Genomic DNA, 24,824 nt, shown 5'->3' on the forward strand with positions numbered 1-24,824 from the left:
AATGGTGAGGTTTATGTGGGAGGGCCAACGGCGTATAGTTTGTGTGAGAAGTACCTTGGTAAAGCACCATCCTACAGCTCCGAAGGGGCAAACCAGCTTCCGTCACTGGGAGGCAACCGCCAGCCAAAACGCTCTGTTTGACTGCTGTTTCTGGCAAGCAGAAACATTCTTCACCTTTTCAGAATGCGCCCCACTCCACAAAATGCCCTTAAAGTGGCGTTTAGCTAGTGGAGTTGCTTGCAGAGAGGTGTATCAGACACAATCCCACCTACTACACAAGGAAATGGCACGACCAGTAAAGCTCCTGCCAAATTTGAGACTGACATTCACAGGACAAGAGGGCCCCCCGTGATTCTTCTAGCTATTCTAGGCTGTTTTCTCCACACCATAAGGGTTTTTTTTCCAGTGGTAATATACTCCACAGTCTATTAAAAATGGACTATCTGATGGTGCTTGAATTTTCCTTCTCTAATGGGATCTCTACTGAATCAGCATAAGGACCTTCAGAAACACAATCCCACCCACCCCACTTCTAAATATTGACTGCATGTCAATAGTTCAGTGTCCTGGCATTTCAGATACAAAACAACGAAAAAAATTGAAGATTTTTTTTTTTTTTTAAAAGAAACTTCCACCGTTCATTTTTCCAGGCAAAGTCTTTGTGTGTTCACTCTTCCAAAACACAATGCTGTGGTATCTCAGAGTTTCTGAAGTGGCAGTGTAGGCACTGTACTCTTATGTTTCATTGAGTGCTCGTTCAAAACAGCTGTATGTTCTATATAAAACATGTTTACATAGTAAATGTACTTCCTGTAGACACAAAGAAATGTTAATGAATAACCATTCCTGCATTTCAAATTTTGCAGGGCTGTAGGAAGGATCAGTGCATGACAAAATAGTTAATGTTCACCCACTTTCTGGCACATGAAATCTGTTACTACAACTAATCCCTTACAGAGAAAAGAAAACATGGAAAACAAACTGGCGCTGGCTGGTTCTACTATGCTTTTTTTTTTTTTTTTTTTTTTTTTTTTTTAGAGGAACTGTGAGATGCATATACATGGGAGAGGAACAGAGGAGGTATTCACTGGAGAATGCCAGAAGGCATGGACTCCTTTTGGTAGGCAAGGCTGTTGGCTTTAATTGTATATATTGTCTTGGATTCTCACCTTCAGAAAAAATGCCAGTTTGATCTCACGCAGTATTCACTACGCATATTTACATCCTATTGCCTGGGGCCCAGGGAAGGCAAACAACGGGCATTTTCCTTTCAGTCAATTTCTATCTGAAAATCTATATGGCTTATAAAGACTTCTTAAATAACAGATCTGCACTTATCCTTGAAAATTTTTAAAAAGAAAAAATCAGGTGATCTAACTCATAGCATTGCGCTCTCCAAAGTCTCAAAAAGAAAACTGATTTCTACTCTAGGTAAAGTTCTTCCTGAAACACAAAAGTATTAAAGAATTACGAATTTGGTATATAGCTGTGAAATCCCATGCATGATCCCCACTTCCCCGTGAAGTAAGCCACTAAATTAATTAGGCTTTGCTGCACAGCAATTTTATCTGAAATACATAGCTCTTTCTTCCAGTCCCCTGAAAATACGCAAGCCTGAAAGAGAAGCATAGATAGGAACCAATCCACTTCAAGGGAAACCCAACCAGCACGGGGCAGATCCTTAGTGGAGTAAAGGATCTGCACTGAAGTAGATGGGGCAGGAATAGTTTACACCAGCCAGGAATCTGCTCTGCATCTGCAGATCAATTTATGAAAAAAAGGTGATACACCATACATGGACCAGATGCACTAATGTAGCATAAGGCAAAAAACAAGCTCTGCTGGGGATGTTCCAACATTCCTACACAAGATTTCACAGCATACAAAAATTACTTCATGTGAATGAAAATCTTCTTTAACTGCAACCTCTCTGCATGGTTTGAAAGTGCTACTGTGGACAAGGTTTTCAAAGGCCACCCAACAAGCAATGCTCAACTATATCTTCTTCACAGGGTGGCATATGAATAGCACATTTCAGTTTTAACAGACTGAAAAATCATTACCACAGCAATAAGGCTGAGACCTCAGAGCAATTTTCTTAATAAACACATTCCTTGACAATTATTGTTTTTGTTCAAAAGATATATTTTGCTTTTGAGATAAGATTTTTCATGCTATCACAGCAATTAACAAAGGACAATCTGGAATTTTTTCTTTTAGGAATGTCAATACCTTCTTATGTTTTGTAATAAACAACAATTTGTTAAAATAAACTTTCTATTAAATTCAAAGAACTTGTTCTCTTAAAATACCTGAAAAGAGAAGGAGTTGATGAACTTCTGGGAAATGTGAAAAGTCCTCAGCAAGTAATGTGGTGAATGTGATAAGCCTCTATCTAATTACTGAAATGCTGTTTGCAAAACATTTTTTCAGAGGTGTTCAATTTCTCCAAAAGTGACCTGAAAAAAATGAGAGAAAAAAGTTTCACCAGAAGCGACAGCCACAATTAAAGACACATATAACAAAGCTGATGAAATTAGAAGAAAACTTGATTTCTTTATACACCTTCTAAAAAAATGGCTAAGTAAAGGTCAGGCTGCAATGCTATTTTGAATTACCAAACACTGCCACCAGGTGTTCACTTCAAAGACTATCAGTCTGCTTGAAAACAGCTAGAGGGTAAGTATTAAAAGCTAAAGTAAAATAAATTTGTAGCTCTCTCTCTTATGTAAAATGTTTCTGTATAAGGCAATAGTGATGACAACTCCCAAAAAGTTTTTAGGTATTTTTAGCCACTTGTGTTACACTGGTATAGGAACACATGGTTCTGTTTCTAACTCCTCCCATCATCATTCTGGCGAGCACTAACTAGAGAATGACAGAAAGAAAATACTGGACAAGCTTTGTTTCCACACACAGATGCCTACCATGATTGATGTTTCATTGTGTTTACGCAGTGCCCACCTCAGTAAACTTTTAGTTCATCTTAACGGTCCCTAGAAGGTACCAAACCCATAAACGTTCACACAACTACAACATAATTGTCAGAGATCAGCTTTTCTTCTAACATTTATCCACATGAACAAAAACATTCATATAATGATGGAGGCAATGGACTCAGGGGACTTCTTACAACATTAATTTTCACTAGTTCTAATGTAAGCAGCAAAGGATCTCTAGTCTTACTTGAAAACTGCATCCATTCCAATTTGAATTAAGAGCATTCAATTTCTTATTACTTAATACAGTCTCTCACCTAAAAACTCCCCTTGAAGTGGAAGGCAGGCAGAGTAACTGCATCTCACTACTGAAAAGCTAAAATGATTAGAGATGTTCCTCTTATTTAGATGGGATTGTCAAGAAGACGCAAAGGAATTCCAGTGATTTAGCCAAAAAGATAGATACCTGATTTTCTTCCATGTTTTCAAGACTTCTGTCATAAATTCTTTGAGTTGTGATGCCTAATATTAGCCTGTAAGATCAGGAAGCATTAGAAAAAAAATTAGCTCTTTTTAATTAACATACACACAGATGTGAGTGCACGCACATATATAAATTGATTAATCAAACTCAGAAGATCTGACTGAAGAATCACCACTTCCTCCTCAGCATTATCCAGGTAACTAAAATATTTCAACTACCTTCCTCAGAGGATGCTGCAGGTTCCACTTCAATGTCTCTGTAGATTCACCGAGTGAATACTAGCTCTAGGAAAATGCAGACCTCAGGGAGCAAGGCCAACAATTAAAACAGACACGAGTAATACTTGGATGAAATGCCACACTTGCAAGAAAATGGTCTTTGGTACAATTCTAGATATTTGAAATTTCAAGAATGAAAGAATTTTGAAAAGAGACTGGACAACTACTTGAATGCCTAATGTGGTTTTATGTGGTTTTGGACAGCTCAGCTCCAGAATTAATTCCCTTCAGGACAACAAAAATGAGAGCTCTTGCATTTAAACGTGATGTGTTTTGTCAGCATTACTCATGCATGTACCCACTGGATATCTTTGGTTATTCCAAGCTTCTTTTGCTCTCAGGAATACTGAATGTGCACAGTCAAGATTCTTTCTAATATCTTAAAACTCAAAGTGACGCCAAACAGATGACAAAGATGAATAACTGAGGCAGAGAAGTCATTTCAAGTAACCGATAAAGGACAAAACCCATGATCTTTACCATGTCTCTTGCCATTTGTTTTTCAATGTGCATTGTAGAATATACACTTATTCTGCAGCTCTATTCTGCAAGTCTTTTAACAGCAGGAAGAAACCATAAGCCCCGCATGCAGCCCTACTGGCAAATGACAGCGTTAAGTCAGAATAAATTGGATTGTCCCAGTCTGTTCCAGATTTGTTGAACAATAGATGGTAGCAGCATTCCCATCAGAGAGCTTCAGAGGTAGGAAAACAAGCTGGAAAGGCATCTTTGACATAATTTCCAGAAGTCCATCATGTTTCTTACTGCAGACTTAAAGCAGCAAATCACATCTATGGCCCTAATTAGTAAAGGAGAAACTGTCAATGTGCTCCATCTTAAGTAAAAGCATATGAAGAGAATAGCATGCAAGGTCATTTTAGCAACGTTTCAATATAGAAACAAAAGGAAAACTTATGTTGTTGAAAATATTCATCTATGGTCCGTAAGGTGCTTTTCAGTACATGAACATACTTTAAAAGGAGAAAGTGTGTCAGCTGTTTATGTACTTTTAAATCACGACTCTGTGTTTTAATTTCTTGATCTCTTTCCTACAATAAATATGTAAAGCTTAAATAATTTTTTTGCCTCACAATACTTATCACCCACCCCCTTACAATACTTATCACCATCAAAGCAAGTGTCATCACAAATGTCACTACCAAGCTACACTTAGCAGAAGTTAACACGTCCTGAGCAAAGTCAATGGGTACAAAATAAGCCTTCAAAAATATAATTAGGATTTGCCAACCCAGGTGTTAAAAAAAGCAGAAATTTCAGACTGTGGCTCATCCACTGCATTTGATTCATTATTCTCTATTCCCAGTTTTAATGGGTTTTATCTAGTCCACACTTCTTCACATCATTTATTTCCATAGTAACAAAAAATCCTTGGAAGGTGACATAGTTAAATTTCAAACACACACACACACACACAATGTATCGCAAGAGTAGCATAAAGGAAGCAATATGATTTTAGCTTATATCCATACCCCACACCAAATAAACCAAACTAGTAACTCTCTCACTGTGATTTCCAGTCAAGAAACATTGCAAAGAATCTTATTAAAATGTAACTTGAATCTCTAATCTTTTGTAGAGCCAAACATTCTCCAGATGCTACCCTCTGGTTTTACTCTCCATAGGAGAAAGCAAATCGATAGAGATTGGTGGTCTTCTTTGAATCTGTTCTTCAACTGATGCATTCCTTTGAAATTCTACTCTTTGGGGATGAGAAAGGGGGAGAATTTATTTTGAAAAAATAAATTATTTAAATGAATGTTGTGTGCAACAAGGTAACGTTTTGAACCACAATAAATATGTGTCTGTAAGCATGTGTGTGTTCATATTTAATCTGCATGAAATTAACTAACTAGATATGTATTGAGAATAAGCAGATGAAATTAAACAAAAGAAACACATACTGTGCAAAAGTTATTCCACCCTGCCTCCTTTAAATCCTGGTATATAAACAACTGGTTACTGTGCTATCAGGTCTACCTCAGTGCAAGATCTGACTCTGTTATGAACGAATAATAACAACCACAGCTGCCAACGAGCACTACTTTATGCTAAATGCTCATAATATCTTAATCTGTAGATCACAGTGTCTGACACTATTTCCAGTATATTTCAAAGTAAAAAAATTACTTTTTGGATTTAAAATTTCCCAGAACTTTTATTCACACTCTTTTCTTAGATATTTTCAGTATAACAGAAAACTACAAAAAAAAATTCAAGCTACAAAACACATAATATACTTGAAGTAGAACTTGCATCATCCTGATTTAGCTCACAGTAAGACTTTTTCACTGTATTTGACAAACAGTCCATTCTTCGGAAGCTTGAACATTCAACACCAGTCTCAGCAGCCATCTTCTGATACAAAGACTAAATTTTGCATCCAAAACTTGACAATGACTGATGAATTTTATCTTTCAATTAGACTTGTCAAATTTGAGGACTCCAGAACTCTTAAGATAAAACAATGTCCAAATAATCCTAAAACCGTTTAATTTATGTAGCCAGCTGCATTAACATTAGCTTTCTGTCACAGATTTTCCTTATTCTTATCAAAGTCTTGTTTGTAAGCTCCATGGTTTCATCCCACTTGTTTTTCTCAGGGCTTGTGTACGTCACCAAGTTCTCAGTATACTGCAAGATTGACTTCAAAAACCTACAAGAAATAAAACCAAAGAAGAAAAACTCATTGAAGGATTTAAAAAGAAAAAAAAGAAAAAAAAGAAAAAAAGAAATATATCTCAGTGCCTGATTTAAAGCTTTTAATGTCTCCAAATTTCCAAACGTCCTTCAGGATGATCAATACATTAAAGTTTCTTCTACTTCTCGAAGTGAACTACTCCCTCATTCTCACAGTAAGAAGCGATGATTTTCAGAACTGCAATTAAACACTGCCATAGAAAGAATGCAGTGATAAAATCTGTGATAGAATTTTCCCCAAAGGGCTTCCTGTCCTTTCTCAGTCAAATGTTTCACAAAGTCTATGATACCCAACCATCCAATTGACACAGAAGGAGTAAAATTACTAACATATTAAATACAGCTTTTATGTATTAATATTTTTTGAGTGTGTGATCATTCTCTACCTATACTAAGGAAGTCTAATAAGAATTAAAAATGTGAATAACTGAACCATATATTTTCAACTAAGTTATTTTAGTTCTTGAGTCAACATTGTCTGAGATACAATGATAGAAAGATGACAATGTACTAAAAGTCATGCTGTTCCTTTTTATTTTTTCTCTACAGGATTTATTTTACAGATCAAAAAGGAATGTGTACAACTTCCTATTTTCATAAAGTAAATCTTATATACTCACTTTAGATACTGCTGATATTCAAGAGGATTCTTCTTAGAAACCAAATGAATATTGACTAGTTCCAGAGTAATCAACACTAAGATGAGCCGCAACACTGGAGACAAAAATTTAATGCTAAAAATAGGAAAAAATATTTTAAAATAAACACACTAAAACCAAATTAAATAGAAAACATTAATATAAAAAATTCTTCAGACTTCTGTATGCATCCTAAATAGCTGGATATTGCATAGTGGGTGGGTGGGTGGGGAGGAGATTACGAAATCTCCTTCAGCAAAGAGCAGAGCAAATATCAAAACTATAAACAAAGACTATATATTATGAAACCCGAAAAAGAGGACAAAAAAAGAAACATATATAGTTCAGATTCTAGCACCCATTACTCCATAGAAAAGAAAGTGAAGTTCAACTAAATTGCAAATATCTATTGTCAGTTATCACTTTAAGCTATGTTTCTTAAATAATACAGTCAATGTTTTTAGGAACATAGCCTGGCCAAGAATACAATATTCACAGTTTTCCCAGTTTTTAAAGTAAATTCATAAATCCCTGGAAAACACTTTTAAATAGGATCAAAATTAATGGAATAGTAAACAACCTCTCTTCTATCTGTAAAGATGATGGCCCAGGTATAATCATAAAAAGCAGCAAAACTAAAGTAGGTAGAGTCTTGAAATCACTTTAACCTATTGCATTCAGATAAAAATTGAATGACATTTATATGCTTAAATAGGAAAAGCTAGCAACTAAAAAATACAATCTAACATTTAAATTATACTTGTATCTGAAAGCTTATAATTTACAGTGAGGTAATCTAGCAATGCTAAAAATACCCATTAAATTATTCTCCAATTTGAGGTTTTCTCGTTATTTCAATATTACTACATAACAGAAATGTGGATTGACGCTTAACTCTGAAATGGCTAACAGGAACACATAAACACTGTTGACTTTAAACTTCTAAGACAAACCACTGCAAGTTAGCAACATCAGCATGCAGCCACTCTCTCATAAACCTAACCACAAAGTAAAGAAAAAACATCAGCCAACCTGTTCAACATTCGTAGATAGTTATGCCTCTGGCGAGAACGTAGAGTCTTGTTCATCCACTGTTTGTATCTCAACTCAGTGTTGGCAATAACTTTTTCAGACACTTGATGGCACTGTGTGCTTATTTTACGGAATACCGCCACTGTTTCCAGAACAGGTCTCGGAGAATAAAGTGTGCAAATATGCGTATCACAAAGTTCAATCAACAGCCTCCAAAACAGGAAGGAATTGTTAATTTCAATCTTTTGTTAGCTGGATTTAACATGAGATACATTTCATATTCGGTGTGGTTTGATTCATACTGTTTTAACTCTGAAAGCCTGGAAACAGATTACTCTTACCTCATGATTGAAAAAAAGCAAGGATCTATGTAGTAGGGGTAGTGATTGTGTTCTCTACCACTTTACTGAATATAAATGCAAAACTGCTGGTGATGAATGTGTTTCCCATTTCAGATCAAAGAAATACAACCACAATAAACAAAACTGCCTGGCTGAAATGATACACTGAACACATCAAATCACAGCAGGGTTGTGGTTGAAGCCTCCCACCATAGTTCAATTCACAATGAATTAACATCCACCATAATAAAACTCACTCAAACAAATGGTATTAATTAGTACTCCCAACAGTGTGTGGTCTTTCTTCTGGGCAGAACAAGCAGCAGACTTAACATTTCGTAAAATGCAGGTGGTGAGGCCATTGTTTTAATCAACACCACACCAGATTATGCTTTGTTAAAGCACCCAAATGTCTTTCTGCTGTCATATTCTAATCTGCCAACCTAATGTGTCACACATCACTTTAAACACTCTGCTCTTATAGAAATGTTTCTTAATCTCCCTCATGTTCAAATTATCTCTGATAACAAAACTAAAAGTCATGAAGGGAGAAAACTCTAAAAATGGTTTAATACTTTAGTAATCGGGCTTCTTTTTCATAAATGAGAAAGGTGCAGATTGGTGGGTAGGAAACAGAAGGCACGCATGCTAGACAAGCAAAGCAACAGGTAAAATCCTCTTTGCACTATCCTGCCCATGTCTAATGGCAGTTTGATTAGGAGAGTTTTGTTCCAACATGTTCATTCAGTCATGGCACCATTAAGACTGCTATAAGAGTGCCAATTAAAAGTCAAATTGTTTTGGTCATTACTCCAAGTCAGATATAATTGGAACTAACATACCTCCAAGTCTGACAACAAGGTACCTTCTATTTCAGAATCTTGATACTAAAGCATGTAAAAATAGAATTATGTAGCAACATATTACTATTTTAAATGCCACGCACGGCTGTGACACCAAGCACATTAAAGCAAATTTCTGATGCAGTTTTAGCACACAAAGTGGATTAAACCCAACTTAATCTAGTCAGTACATAAATATTTAAAACATTTTGCTTCCCCCCCAAAAATTTTTTTCATGTTAATTTCCAAGTAAAATCTCTACTGTAATAATGTCCCAAATCTATAACATCTCATCTTCATTTTGAAGATGATGTTCAGCTGCATTCTTAAGATTTTTTGATTAAGTCAGCAGCAATATTAGAAAAGTGCATGCAACATTTCAAGCATTGCTCTAAAAACAGGGAAGTGAGTAGTTTAGGTCTGAGAGTTCTTGTGCTGGGCTGCATGTAGAAGCTGACAGCAGGAATCAGGAGGACATCAAACTCACCTCTCTGTCAGGACACTATCGATTCTATCATCTGAACTATAGAAATTCTGGGGCATATATTGCTGCAACTGAGAAACAATTTCGGATATCATCAAAATTAAAGTACTAGCTTCAGCATTTCCTTCCAACCTTAAAAAAAAAACAAAAGAAAAAATTAAGACTTGAGATGATAAAACTCTGTAGCACTTATCAGTTCTCAAATGGCATAGATCAAGATGCAGATTTTTTGGATAGCACTGTATTCAATGTCCACTCTCACTCTCTGATATTATGGTTCTTCTCCCTCCACCTTATACGTATGATTTTCTTTCTCCAACTAAAACCAAACTTTTCTCAGTCTCAACAGTCTTCTGAACCCCTCTTAATCCTCTGTTCAAAATCCTCTGTATCAAATTTCTGCAGCATATTGAGTATGTGCTAGATGCATTGAATTTTCACCTCTGAGCTCTAGACAAGTACGATTTCCTCCACCGATACTGTTAATGACTTCCTCCTTTTCAAATAACAAGAGAATGTTACATTCTTTTTCTAAGTAATATCTCATGTAAAGTCTTCCACCGATTTGGTTACCAAGCACTTTTCAGAATAAGCAATTGTTTTCTGTTTTACATCTGGTGAGCCTTTTTTTTTGTTTTATTGTGATGGACTCAGGCTCTACTTTAACTTCCTAATAGCCCTTTCAGCAACTCATCAGAATATGCGAGTCACTAACACCTCTGTATGTTTCAGATATCTTCTCATTCCCTTCAAGTTATAGCTGTTTATAGTTTTTATAGTATCTGTACTGATGTGTATAGCACAGATTAAGCTGAAAAGAACAAAGGGGTCTTCTCACAACCCCTCTGGTGTCTATCATCTTCCTAGTAAAGTATTTGAAGAGACAGTTCACCATCTCAAATCCCATTCTTCATAACTATTTTGAGAACTATATTTTCTTTAACAACATATACATACCCTTTAATCATTTGAATGTGTTCCTCAGGCACTGTTGGCAATTCAGGCCATAAGTGAATGCTCTTCATACATTCCAGCACCTCAAAAATGTACCACGAAAAATGTTACGTAAAGTGTAGCTTCTGACAGACAGGACAACACATTTTACTTTTCTTAGTGGCTATTTTAGAAAAATTGCAACAGGTAGTAAGTTACTTGTCCAGCAGTAGTCATAATTGTGTAAGCTGACATAAATTGTTAAGGTTTATGTTAGGGCAAAAAGTCTTGACGTACACTTTCATGCTAAAACATCATCTGAATAAACTAATTTGCTATTCTTTCTTCCTTTCTTTTAATATAAAAAAATTAACTAATGTGACTTTTGCAACATACGGTTTGAATGCTGTCGAAAATGAAAAGCACTAAGTATGTCTACTGCAATCTTAAATCAATGGAGGAACATCTTCAAGAAGTTCAATAACTCATAAACTGATCGGCAGAGAACTACCACAACAAACACCTGAAGGCAGACTTTGCTACAATGACAAAATCTTAATCAGCTGGCTTTCACACAATAAAAACCTTAGTTATAGCCTAATCCAAGATTCCTAGAGACGTGACCAAACAGAGTGTTTCTGACATAAGAAAGCAGAAGGACATTAAGAAAACTACAAAACAGCAAACATCCAGGTAAGAATAAAACTATTCAGTGATGTAGAGCACAAACACAGCACCAATTGCATCAACAGGAGTGTACTTAATTACACCTCATTTTAGCAACTGTAAATTCTGAAAGATAAAACTGAAAAGCTCATTAAAAAAAGGTAAGATTTTAACTTTTTAGGACAATCAAAGCATGAAGACAATGAGACCAATTTCAAGGATTCACAATTTTAAAGACCAAAATGCTTTCACAGTTGGAAGTACCTACCTGTTTCTTGAGTCGGGAAATTGGATGAAATTGAGAACGGTAGCAACTTGCACAGTTCATCAGTGGTTTTATGACCATGTGTTCCTGATTTACAAAATCATAGACAATACACAACAGTTTCTTTAAACTGTCCTAATCATATGCAGACCAAGACTTATCCTTAATTTTATGCAAGCCACCTATAGTACTGAAGTCAATAAAGACTTCCAAATGTCTGAGGGATGAAAGCAGTAATCAGTACAAAGAGTGTTTAAAGCTTAATTTCTTTGACACATTTTAACTATGAAACCTGACAGCAGCTGATAGAAAAGCAAGCAAGTATTCTCTCAATGCAGCAGCATGCAATATATCTTGAGAAACTAAAAAGAGCTGCAACTAATAAATGGAAGATTTATTTCACAGGTTGCTGTATGATATTGAAAGTAGTAATCCCAAATATTAACAGGAAATTGGAGGGAGCAAATATATAATTGCTAATGTTGAGAAACATGTATTGCTAGACAAAAAGTGTTCACAAATCCACAGTATAGAGTGTGGATACAAATCACACCTCCGTTAGTGAGCCACCATTATTTATAGCGTCTCGGAGAAAGAAAATCTCAAACATTACATACCTCAGTGGCTGAGCTACAGCTGTTCTACGTACCTTTCAGATAATTTAGCAGATAAACAGGCTAAGTATCAATACAATTTGACAAATAAAATTAAGTGGAATCACTATAATTTATGGATCAACCATGTGAAGGAGTGGTTAAGCAAACAAATTAAGGTATAGTAAGAAAGGGTAATCTTTCGGAAAACTTTCTGTACTTATTTCATCACAAAACTAGAAAAAACAAACTTTCACAATTTTTTACTTGAAGGAATACTTCATTTCCACAAAAAGCTGCTGTAAACAAAGATTCTGTCACAAGACTCTCAAAAATCAGATTTGGCATCCAAAACTACTGAAAAAAAACCTTCTGAGACCATAATATTGATCACTACCTTAAAAGCAAACATGTCCTCATCTGAGAATCTGCAGAGAAGAGTAATTGCAAATGCCACTATCTGATTAGCTACTTCTCTGGGAAATGCTTCTAGATTGATTTCTCCATGGCTTAAACGATCTCTTATACGCGGACCCTCCTGGTGGTTCAAGAAATCCCAAAGAAATTCCTGTGGAAACATGCACCAAGTGTATATATAGAATTCTGTTCTATGTGTATTCACATAGAATAGAATAAGTGTAGAGAGTACCTCTGAAAGATAAGTGGCATTTAGATGGTCAGAAAAAACAATGCAAACCATACTTGTAGAAAAAGAAAAAAAAAAAAAGGCAACTCATCCATCTTGGTAGCTTCTGAGGAAATTCAAAACTAACATACATGCTATTTCTTGAGAGGTAACAACAGAATTCCTTCAGCTTTGCATCCCAAGTCCTCCACAGACCCACTGCCTCTGGCAACAGGACAATAAACTCAGGTCTCCCCTACAGTCTCAAAAGGCCTCTCAATTTGCAGCCCTAGTTTTTATGTTCACTATCTGTTTGGGTGGCAAGATGCAGGATGTGCTCTGGTAGGTTTGCAGCTATGTTTTTGTGTCGTCTGCCCAGATAGTCTAAGACGTGTCCCAGAAAGCAATCAGAAATAAGTTTTGATTTTCCCTGTATGAGGCATCAGTTTTTCTTCTGCTCCATTCAGCTGATCTTCAAAGTCTAAAGACAAATATCTCTGAGACTTCTATATTTCAGAAAAAAAGATAGTATATCCTAACCCAATATAGCTTGTCAGGTACTGCTTTGTATCCTTCACAATGAAAAAGGGTATCAAGCTTCTGGTTCTAAGCTGCTGAAGATAAGCTATGTGAAATAAATGTGTATTAGGCACGATTATAAATATATCACTAAATTTAAAAACAAAATAACAACGACAAAAGACCAAACAAAAAACCCACCAACAAACAAACCAAAACACTTGCCATGGCAGGTTCCTGAAGAACTGCAGGAAGCTGGTTGACTTCTTCATTGTCCAAACGCTTTGCTAGCATCTAGAAAAAAAGTAATTTGAAGATTATTGAAAGCCAAACAATCAAAGAAAAAACAACTGAAGTAATTAGTTTCCCTAATTTTAAGCAATTACCTCCGCCACTCAAAAACCAAGGTGCCTAATTATTACTGACAATTTGAGATAATTCAAAATTGTAAAATTGAGGATTTCTGCTTGCAATGTTTATTTGTATTTATTTTGAACAACTGAATCTAGGAAAAATGACAGAATGCTTGTTTCTGTAAGATGAAGAATTTCAAGATAAAAACACTTAGAAGAAATTAAAGTCTGTTGATTAAAATTTGTATTAATTTTGATATTTTCTGGGGGATTCCAAATTTAAAGTGCTTACTGTCCATCATCTTCTATTTGGAAAAACATTAGAAATAACATCTTATCCAACACAAGAAAGTGCTTTCTGGTCTCTAGTAATGGGAAATATGCATGTGCTTAAATTCTGACATTGATATATATTTAAAAAAAAAACAAACAAACAAAACCAAAAAACCACAAGTACCTCATCAAAAGTGGTGTAGAGAGCAGAAGGCTGGAAAAAAAAGACAATTAATACTTGATTTTCAAATGAAAACAACTAACTAGACATGTATACCAAACTTATATTTATTCATTTGCAAGAGATACCAGAGATGCATGAATAGCAAAAAAACCCCAACAACCCTTAAAAATGAAAAAAGGGATTTTTGGATTTTGTGCCAAGTTTTTTAAAATAAATATAACTCAATCTACTCCCCACCCTAAACTACTGTTTCTGAACACTAAACTTCAAGTATTTTTTCAGACCTCTTTTATTGGCAGACATCTTTAAAAAAAAACATGAGGCATTGATGAAACTCTACTGGAAATTTGTAAATAATGTTCCACAACTGATTGAAAATTTTTTGGGGGAAAATCTGTAAATGTTCAGACACTATGCTTCTAGAATAACTATTTTGAAAATATTATTAGCACTATATCATAATTGACTTTAGACAGAAATTTTACCTCAGCTGTTAGCAATCGATTTGGACATTTATTAGTTGTAGTGAAGAGCAATCTAAGTCCAACTTCCAGCTGAGGAAGTAAGAGAATCACACAGTCAGCATACCTGCAAAAATAACAGAGATACCCAAAGGGGATTTCCCCCCTTATAAATACAATCTAAATGGAAATTAGAGCCATCTCAGGGTCATACTCTTAGGCCAAACAACCCAGAGCAAATTCCTCTGTAATGCACTTCATAAACAAACAATAAATGACTACCTGTGCCCAGCAGAAGCTGACCACTGAATTCAAACCAGCTCAGAGATGAGAATAACTTACAAAAAAATGGAGCATGGGAGAGGAAAACAAAACGATGTACTTTTTTTTTCAACTCAAAATGTTAATATCTGAAGATTTATTTCCACTTGCTTAGTAAAACTCTCCTTTTTGGCTACATCTGCAATAGTACTTTTTAGGTTTCAAAATATAGTTTATAATGCTAGCTGGCACAAAATAAAGTAGTAGGTCCACAAAGAGTAGGTCTCTTTCTGAGAGACCACCATAACAATACATAACTATATGTTGTTAAGCAACAGATTTAGCAAAAAGCTTTGGAACCTACAAATCCTGCTATTATTCTATAAATATAGAATATAAAAAATAAATTTAAAAAAAATTGACTGTTACCTGCTTTGCTTGAAAGCTGTTAAAGCAGCCATCCAAAATGGTAACATTGTTTTTAATACAAAACTGGACAGTTTTACTAGCTCTTCGGCTATGGAAAGTGTTTCATGATTAAGATCTGCAAGTTAGCAAAACAACATTGATAAACTACATACAATCTATGGTTTGCTAATTCATTCTTAGAATTTAACTGAAAATATAAGATTATTTCAGCATTTGTAAAGGGAGACTTAAAAGTTATTCAATTTATTTTAACTATACAAGTACAATGGTAGTCATATTTAAGATCAGAAATTGCATTTGTAAGATTGTATTTTTCGTGATAATATAAAATTACAGAGTAAAAACTGTTAAAAAGTCATGGCTGCTTTTTACTGAGACTAAAAGACTACGCAGCAACCGGACCCAGCTTCTGTTGAGTTCTTCTCCACCTACTTCAAATAATTTTAAAAAGTGTAATATATATTAATCATTTTAATTCAGTAAGAAACAGTACAGTACTATGAACATTTGAACATGAACACATTGTTCCTACTTTATCAATTTTCTGTGCTGACATTTAGCATAAAAAATGAACATACTTCATACTTCAGTGCTACCATAAAAAGAAACTCACGCTTACGAATTCACATTATAAATATCTTATCCAAGAGAAAGCTTAAAACAGTAAGTGCAGCTTGATTGCTCTAGCTGTTTTTTCAAAGCAAATCAACAGCTATAGGATTTACATTACATGATGACTGGACTGTGTTATCAGCTGGATTTGGTTCCCAAAACCCCGGTCTTGGTTCTGTTAACAGATGTTCCACTGGCAATTTGATTACATAGCACAAACTGACCATGACTGCCATTGACACAAAGATTCCCCATATGCTGGTTTTGCTTTAAAAAGAGTAAAAATAAACCAAATAAGGTCTGTAGCCAGGGACATGCAAAGATTTTAATCTGACACTTCAGGTCCTTCCCTGAGAAAAGCATCAGTGTACTGAAGATGTGTCACTACCCTTTACTCTGTTTCAACACTACCTTCCCTGTAAGATGCAGGGCACTCCTGCTGGGACCCTTGCAGCTGGAACCCACTGATTCTGCAAAGAATTAGATTTTGTGAAGGCAAAATAGATGACTGTTACATGAAAGGAACACTCATCATCAAAAACCTGGAACATACAGCCAAAGTCTTTTAGAAGCAGTAAGGTTACACATTTCAAGGTGTTATAATTATTTTAGAATGCAGTATTCTTTGATTCAATAATGAGTAGAACTGCCTACATATTAAAAAGTTGTCCTACAAGCACGATTGATTCATCTAATGACAGTGCATACAGGTATCTTAGTCAAGATTCAATCTTAGGACTGTGGAAAATGCATTATTTTCAACAGTACTTTTGGACAATGAAACAATAGCAAATATAGCATAATAAAAACTTGCTAATGATTAAATACTTGCCTGGAAATACGCCAAGCTCATCTAAGCTCATGAAGGTCACATAAGGTCGACGTACTAGAATGCATTTAGTTTGCATAAGATACGTCTCTAACAACTGACCCAATCCTGCAGTTAAAAAAAGCAGCATAGCACAATATCTAGGGAGAATACCATAATATATTAGAAAAGCTTATACAACTACATCTTTTGCAAAGAGTCAACATTTGTGGGTTGGGGGCAAAGGGTTTTTTTTGCTCTTTCAAACATCCAAAACCAATACTCCCCATCTCTTTTGGGTAGGGGCACTTAATAATTACATTCACAAGCATGAAAAAATCAATGTAGAATTAGGAAAAAAGCATCTCTGTATTCTACATTGGCTGCTGTTGCTTATCCTCCTACCCCATTCCTCTGCCTTTTGTTCCGAGTTATTCCTACTGCCCTTACAGACAAGGAACTGGGTTTCAGAAAAAGACCTTAAGCTTTCTTGCTTTTCCTGGTAGTAAAAAAACGACTGGTCCTAAAACTGACCAGCTTTATAATGGCTAAAGTATTCTATGGAAATCCCTTTCCAAAAGCAGCAGCAGGGGAAAAAATGTCAAGATACTACCAGAGGCCTTTGGACATTTTTTTTCTTTTTTTTTTAAATTTTTTTCAATAAGAGCAGTAAGTTTTACTAACGGCTTTTCAAGCACTCTCAAATATGACTGGTAAGAATATGAGATTCTTTTTGGTAACTTACTTTGCAGGAATTTCTTGTGGGGATGCAAACCCATGCCACAAAACATTACGAAGATTCAGACCATACGGAGATCCAATGAATACCCTCAGTACATTCATCTAATTAATAAACAAAGTGATTACTGCATGAAGAAATTTATTATTTATTACCTTGTATCCTTCCCTGACAGAAAATTTCACAAGTTATTGAGAAACTACAATGTCTACTGTCAAGATGACTGGCCACAGCTTGTCACAGTAACAGCAACCCATTATTTGCAATTCCCTGTATTCTCTGAAAGAAAATCTTTCAGCTCACTTGTACATGCTATAGAATATAATGCGGGAATAATAAAACTCATTATTAAACATTCCAAACAGTTCTGACAGGCAAACAAATGAGATCAAGTTTAGCTTCTTACTTCTTTTAGTATAAATCCACCATAATTTAATGCAAATTAACATAAAATACAGAATTTGCATTCAAAGCTGTATTCCCAGATCACTATCAAACAAAAAGGGAAACTTTGTTTTTATTTTTTATCTGTAAGAATTGAACAATTCCACATGCCATCCAAATTCAAGAAATAACCCTTGTAACACTACTAGACTGGCTAGCAATACAAGCTTCTACAGTTCACATCCAATATTTTGTCCTAAGGAAGAGTTTATGTTTGCAAAACTGTATGAGAAAGACCACCTACTCTGTTTACACAAGAATGTAATCAGAATTTTGGTTTTATTATTTTTTTGCACATGGGGATGAACAAATTAATTTCCTCTATTTTGAAAAACTCTAGTGTGCTAAACATTATTAAGCATCTTACTACAGTGGTGGTGAAGGGGAACACAGCTCATCAGAAACAGCCAGTGCAGGATGTGTATTTTCAAGTTGAAAGATATTGACAGATATGTGAAGTTTGATGTATACAGGTTTTTCATGTAGAAAAGCAAATAAGAACTTATGAGCTTGCCTTTAAAAATATTTCCATTTACAATATTCATTATTTTTGCCATATATCCCCCCAGACTGCAAAACATATAAAATGAAAGTTTTTCCAATATATTACAGAATTTGCAAAATCTTCTTGAGTCCAAGCAAAGTCTACGCTTGGAAACCCGCCATTTGGCAAGAAGAAAACCAGTTCATTATTTATTACTTATTTCAAAACTATGCACTTACTACAGCTTGTCCAAAGACAACTGCAAGCTGTTCAGAACCAAGCAAGTCTCTTAGAAGGAAAGGGCAATCTTTACCAATGAGTAAATACACCTATTTAAAGAAAAGCAAAACAGGTAACATAAGTAATTCAGTATACTTCTTTGCATTTCAAACATACAACTTGACTATTTCACCCAGTAACCATTTTCATTATTGTAAAAACACTAATCAAACAAAACCCACCAAATCCTTAAAAAGGCTTTAAATTCTGTAATTTCATGACAAATTAAAATTTACAGAACATATCAGGAAAGACTGGATATCCTACTTAATGTTCCCTACTTAATGTTAGGCTTTTCACAGTGTCTGTACAAGTACTGCTGTTCTCCAGACACCACCACCCCACACCCCCCCAAACAGTAAAGCACAAGGAGAACATGTAATTAAGGGAATAAACTCCACCCAGGACACCATACTTCATTCTTACCCTAGAAATCTATAGGGTCTGTCATTGTTCAAAGAAGGAGACTTGTGGTTTGTCTTCTAATTCTGGCTGTTCCTTCAACTAGATTTTATCCTAGTTGGGCAATCTCAGCATCTCTAGTCTCAACTGCTATGAAGCCTTCCATTCTTTGTATTCTCCCTGACAGTTTTTTCCAATGCTTGGTAATTTTTCATTACTTCAAAATTTACTTGGGCAAATTGGTTTGTCTAGGTGTGAAGTAGCCCACTGTTCTTTCTCTGGCATTTCTTTCTCCAAAGCTCCTCACAGAGATTTAACAAGCAGCTATTTTATCTGATCTGTGGGCGATGTACCCCAAGAGCAAAGCCTCTTAAAACACCTGTTGCTCCCTTCTCCCTAACTTGCATGCCCGTAAGTAGTGGTGGCATCTGTTTGTGTGGTCATGCAGTGAAGCAGACCAAGGAACTGATCCAGCTGAAAAACAAAAATGGGGGTAGAGGAAAAAGGTGGAAAGGTACCTGGACCAGTTCATCAATCTCGCTTGCTACTAGGCCTTCAAATATTTGCACTCACATAACGTATAGAATACCAGCAAACAAGGCAGATGGCTGTGAAGATTGATTGAACAAATTTAAGTAGTGCTATCACCAAATGTTGAACCACAGCCTAATTCATGTTCTATCAAAAAGGATTCACAATACAAGTTTCTTAATACCAGTCAGAATTCCTAAGTCTAAGTCATGTCATGTATGCACTCCTTGCCTCATTCTGGTCATGGAACTCCTACAGTATTACTCTTTAAACTTAACAAGAGTGCAGTCCTTTACTAACTATTACAGGGTAAAGGAAAGCAGGAATGTGTTAACAAGACATTCAGGACTACAAGATGGATCCCAGATCTATCCAGCTGAGCAGTTAGGTGAAGAATTTAAGTTGTTAGCTGACTTCTAGACGTTTTTGCAGCACAAGACTTGTGTCGAAGCATTTAAACAGATGTACACTCTGCAAACAGAGCTCTGAGAGAAGAAGTTATCTAGCAGCCAGTTTCCAGCTGCACACTCCTGCCTTCCCTCACAGAAGTTACTACATCATCAGATCTTCCTGCAGAAGGTATGCTGTTCCCTGTTTCAGTTAAATACATCAGAGTAACAAAGTAACAAAGACCTACTGTATGTACACTGATGAAGCAAACTTTGCTCTTTTAAAATGAAATTAGTTAGTAACAGCACTCGCACAAGCAACTCTACCAGCACAAGTGAAGGAGTCCCAGAAGATGTTTCCATTACCAAATGCAGCTGAGCTATTAGTGTACTACCACAGTACAGGGTAATCTCACTTTTTCAATGTGCCGTTAAATCCAAGACCTCATTCCCATCTTATAAAACCAAATCTGCAATAGAGTCCTCATGCTGGCACTTACATCACCCAAGGCTCGCTCCAAGCATGATGTTAGTTTCATTAAGCCAAGAGCGACTTCTGTAGTTTCAGTATCTTGTAGAACATCAAATACTTCAAGAAATAACTGTATGATGGGGGAGAGGAAGAAAGTTGTGTTAAATATTCAGAAGGAAAAAATCAAATTGTGAAAAGCACAGAGAAACCTAAATATGCCTCTGTGACAGTCGCTACGCAGATGGAGAAAGAAAACCATGCCAAGGAGATCAAAAAGTAGATGCCTGGAAAGAAACTGCCCTAGAGCAACTCTTGTATTTTTAGTTGCAATGTATCTAGTGCCTTGCATCTATAAAAACTATCACAATAACTTTACACAGTAAAACTTGATATTAAGGGCAGATTATGAGAAAACCAAAATCCTACTATCTTAGGTTAGAAAAGGCCCAAAGCACCTCATGTTCTCTTTGTGATAACTTCTATAAAATCCAATCACAAAGGCAGGAAATTTAGAAGCAATTACATACCCGAGAAGGACAATCAGTTACAAATTCTAAGCATTTTGGTTCATTGATACCTCTTGTGTGTTCTTACATTAAACTTCCACAAAGGGTTCATGTGTCAAAATACAAATTGTCAACAGACATTTCCATACCTCTGTGCAGTTCGTCCAGCGGAACCATAATGCATACTGAATTACAAATTGCTCCTTGGTCAGAGATTTCAAGTGCAAATTAACAGATTCACATACAGGTCCTAATGATCGTATGCTTTTGATATAATCCACACTTTGATCTTAAATTGAAAAACAGAAGGTGATTAGACTACCAAACTTCCCCAAAGGTCCAGTATTTTAAAACTCACAAGGATTAAAACCTGCTACAGCCTGTGTACATATTTAGCACAGAGAATTTTATTCAGACTATTTTATCACGACTTGTACATTACAATTTACTGTCCAAAAGACCACACAGATAAGATACAGAAAAGTAAAAGTGCAGTGTAAGACCAGATAAGATCGAGTACCTTCTCCAAAAAACCCCACCAAAACCCCAAACCACCCAATACCTTAATGCAAGAAAATACAAAAGTAAAGAGGATTATTATGTTCTGGTTTTGTTGAAACGGGAAGAACCTACTAGAGTACATAAATTCCACATAATCAAGCTGGAATCTAGTGCAGGCTCAGTGGGATCAGTCAAGTTGCACCACTTACACCCTTTAAAGAACACAGATGGATGTGGTACCTTACAGAGTGGTATCACTGCTCCTCTTTGGTGGGGCACTTTTATAGGAAAATAAATTCTTCTGATTTACTACAAGATATTGTTTCAGGCAGAAACCTCACCAAGTTGGCACCAAGTCGGGAGGGAGGGTTGATCTGCTCAAGGGTAGGAAGGCTCTACAGAGGGATGTGGACAGGCTGGATTGATGGGCCAAGGCCAACTGTATGAGGTTCAACAAGGCCAAGTGCCGGGTCCTGCACTTGGGTCACAACAACCCCATGCACTGCTACAGGCTTGGGGAAGAGTGGCTGGAAAGCTGCCCGGCAGAGAAAGACCTGGGGGTGCTGGTTGACAGCTGGCTGAATGTGAGCCAGCAGTGTGCCCAGGTGGCCAAGAAGGTCAACGGCATCCTGGCCTGTATCAGAAATAGTGTGGCCAGCAGGAGCAGGGAGATGACCGTCCCCCTGTACTCAGCACTGGTGAGGCCACACCTCCAATACTGTGTTCAGTTTCAGGCCCCTCACTACAGGAAAGACATTGAGGTGCTGGAGCGTGTCCAGAGAAGGGCAGCAAAGCTGGTGAAGGGTCTAGAGCACAAGTCTGATGAGGAGCAGCTGAGGGAACTGGGATGGTTTAGTCTGGAGAAAAGGAGGCTGAGGGGAGACCTCATCGCTCTCTACAACTACCTGAAAGGAGGTTGTAGTGAGGTGGGTGCTGGTCTCTTCTGTCAAGTAACTAGTGATAGGACAAGAGGAAATGGCCTCAAGTTGCAGCAGGGGAGGTTTAGGTTCGATATTAGGAAAAATTTATTTACTGAAAGGGTTGTCAGGCATTGGAACAGGCTGCCCAGGGAAGTGGTGGAGTCACCATCCCTGGAGGTGTTCAAAAAATGCATAGACGAAGCACTTCAGGACATGGTTTAGTGGGCATGGTGGTGTTAGGTTGACGGTTGGACTCGATGATCTTAAAGGTCTTTTCCAACCTAAATGATTCTATGATTCTATGAAACGTATCATTTTTACCCTCTCTGGAAATTAATAACAGAGCTTGCATGATGCAGTTTGGCAAATTAAAATTCAACAAGTTCATCAGGGCATAAATACTTTGTTTTGGTTAAAAAACAATCATGAACTGTTCTGCATACAGAAGGAAAACCAAACAGTACTTCTGTACAAGCTATACTTGGGGAAACAAAACCAGAAGCAACAGTAGGAATACTAATGGCCCCAGACTGTTTTAAATTTACTGCAAAAAGGATATAAAGAATACAGAAGAAAGCAGTTATGATGTAGGAGAGAAGCAGAACTGAACCCCCTCTTACGTACAGGCACATGAATCTAGGAACCAAGATGAACAAGAAAGCAAAGGAGCAGCTACTTATGGAGCACAGATTACCTGAATCTTAGGAACCAGCAATAACCAAATACCAAACGTGGATAAAAAATTTAAAGCTCCTTGTAGATATGAACTACATGTACTCTAGTCTGCAGCAAAGCTAATGCTGTGCTATAATAAAATGTTATAACTAAGCTATAGCAGTCTTAAATGTATCACTACTACAACAGGTAAACACCAACCTGATTCAAGGTAACACACATGTTCTGTAACAGCTTGCCAACATACTTCACCATTTTCAGATAAAATATTATTAATATCATAGGTGTCCTTCTTCTCAAATCCAAGTTTGCAAATCACATAATGCACAGGTGGAGAAAGACAAGTAGTGACCGAGTCTGACAACGCCATCTAGAACACACACACACACACACACACACACAAATAAGTCCTTGCATTAAGAAATTACATGTCAACAAAGAAAATTATTATCAAAGCATACCCATAAGCACAGATATACAGATAGTAATACAGCACCTGTAAACAAGGTGTTAAGGTTTGCAATGCAACTTTCATCTACGTATGTGATGAAAGGAACTCTCTGAGCAGAACCACCTTGTGGAAAACTGAGGGGAAGGATTGCTCTATTTGCATAATGCCAGGATGGTATATTTCTGAATGGTTATATCTTCTGAACTGATACCAAGATAGATTGAAGCAAAAGATCCCATTTTATATATAACTGTTCTGTCTGATCTCTGAGCTTGCAGGGAAACTGATGCTACTTCAAGTAAAACCAAGAGCTTCAGTCCTTATGACCAGCAAAATCTTTGGGGAGCAGGGAGGAACACGTGTATTCTGTATGAACTGGTAGTTACAGTAGAACAATCTAAGCATAAATGTTATTTGCACATTAGCCTAAACAGAAAGATGGAGTGATTCAGAAGCATACATTTAAATTAAAGAATTTGCAAAGATAGAACTGCTCATGCTAACAAGGAGGAAAATGCTTCTGATTTAGTAGAAAAAGTCACACTTCCTCTCATTAATCAAACAGAAAAAAGACAAGAAATCGTTTGAAAAAGAAGTATCACAACAAATACAAAAATATTCCATTGAAGTTAAGTTAAAAACTTCCCCCCCCCCCTCCCCCCCCTTTAATTCGGTGGTGGAATTGACCCTCACAGTACATGACTTCTGAATTCACAGCTTCAAGGAGAGACTACATATTTATATGGGTAACAGCACAGAGCAAGCATGGCAGTTCCTATTAGGAACTGGTATTAGCTGCCATCAGGAATATCCTATCTGCTGTTAAAAAGAAAAAACATAAATCTAAAATGTTCATAAAACATATAGTTCAGCTTATTCCCCCCCCGCGTTTCACTGTCAGAGACAGGAGGCCAAAACAAAACGTGAACGACCAGGGTCACCCTTTATTGTCTAAACCAGGCCGGACGAGGAGCAGGCAGCCGCCTTCTCCACACAGGCTACGTGACCAAGTCCCGGCTTTCCACTGGCCGACATCGCCGCGCCGCAGAGGCCGGGCTGCCTCCGTCCCCGCCGCGGCACCGGCAGCTCCCCCGGCAGCCGCTCGGGGGCGAGGAGGGCGGCAGCGACCCCCGGCCCGAAGCCCCCGATCTCCCTCCCCACCCCGCCGCTCACAGAAGCGGCCGCGGCCGCCCCACCCGGCCATGGCGCCCGCTTGCCGTTACCTCCGTTACCGCTGGCCCCGCCCCCTGACGTCACGACGCTCCTGCCAGCGCGCGGCGTCACGCCTGGCGC

At 36.9% G+C, this 24,824-nt stretch overlaps 1 protein-coding gene across 2 annotated transcripts; it reads right to left on the reverse strand.

Annotated features, from left to right (window-relative positions):
* Positions 1–4,648: 4,648 nt before the first annotated feature.
* On the reverse strand, positions 4,649–24,780 carry ERMARD (ER membrane associated RNA degradation). Of its 2 annotated transcripts, none has more exons than XM_049831059.1 (18): positions 24,755–24,780; positions 23,282–23,450; positions 21,134–21,273; positions 20,507–20,608; positions 18,645–18,734; positions 17,484–17,581; positions 16,763–16,899; positions 15,319–15,433; positions 14,653–14,755; positions 14,168–14,197; positions 13,583–13,651; positions 12,611–12,781; positions 11,624–11,707; positions 10,714–10,793; positions 9,760–9,888; positions 8,090–8,299; positions 7,040–7,153; positions 4,649–6,375 (listed from the first exon to the last, which is right to left on the reverse strand). In XM_049831059.1, the coding sequence occupies exons 2-18, from the start codon at positions 23,448–23,450 to the stop codon at positions 6,216–6,218; spliced, it is 2,001 nt and encodes a 666-aa protein (XP_049687016.1). In that variant the 5' UTR covers positions 24,755–24,780; the 3' UTR covers positions 4,649–6,215. The 2 variants fall into 2 exon arrangements, with proteins under 2 accessions (XP_049687016.1, XP_049687017.1); XM_049831060.1 differs by lacking the exon at positions 24,755–24,780 and adding an exon at positions 24,489–24,720.
* Positions 24,781–24,824: the final 44 nt, after the last annotated feature.

Source organism: Accipiter gentilis, chromosome 28 (genome assembly GCF_929443795.1).
Source record: "Accipiter gentilis chromosome 28, bAccGen1.1, whole genome shotgun sequence".
In the NCBI taxonomy this organism is placed as follows: Eukaryota; Metazoa; Chordata; class Aves; order Accipitriformes; family Accipitridae; genus Astur; species Astur gentilis.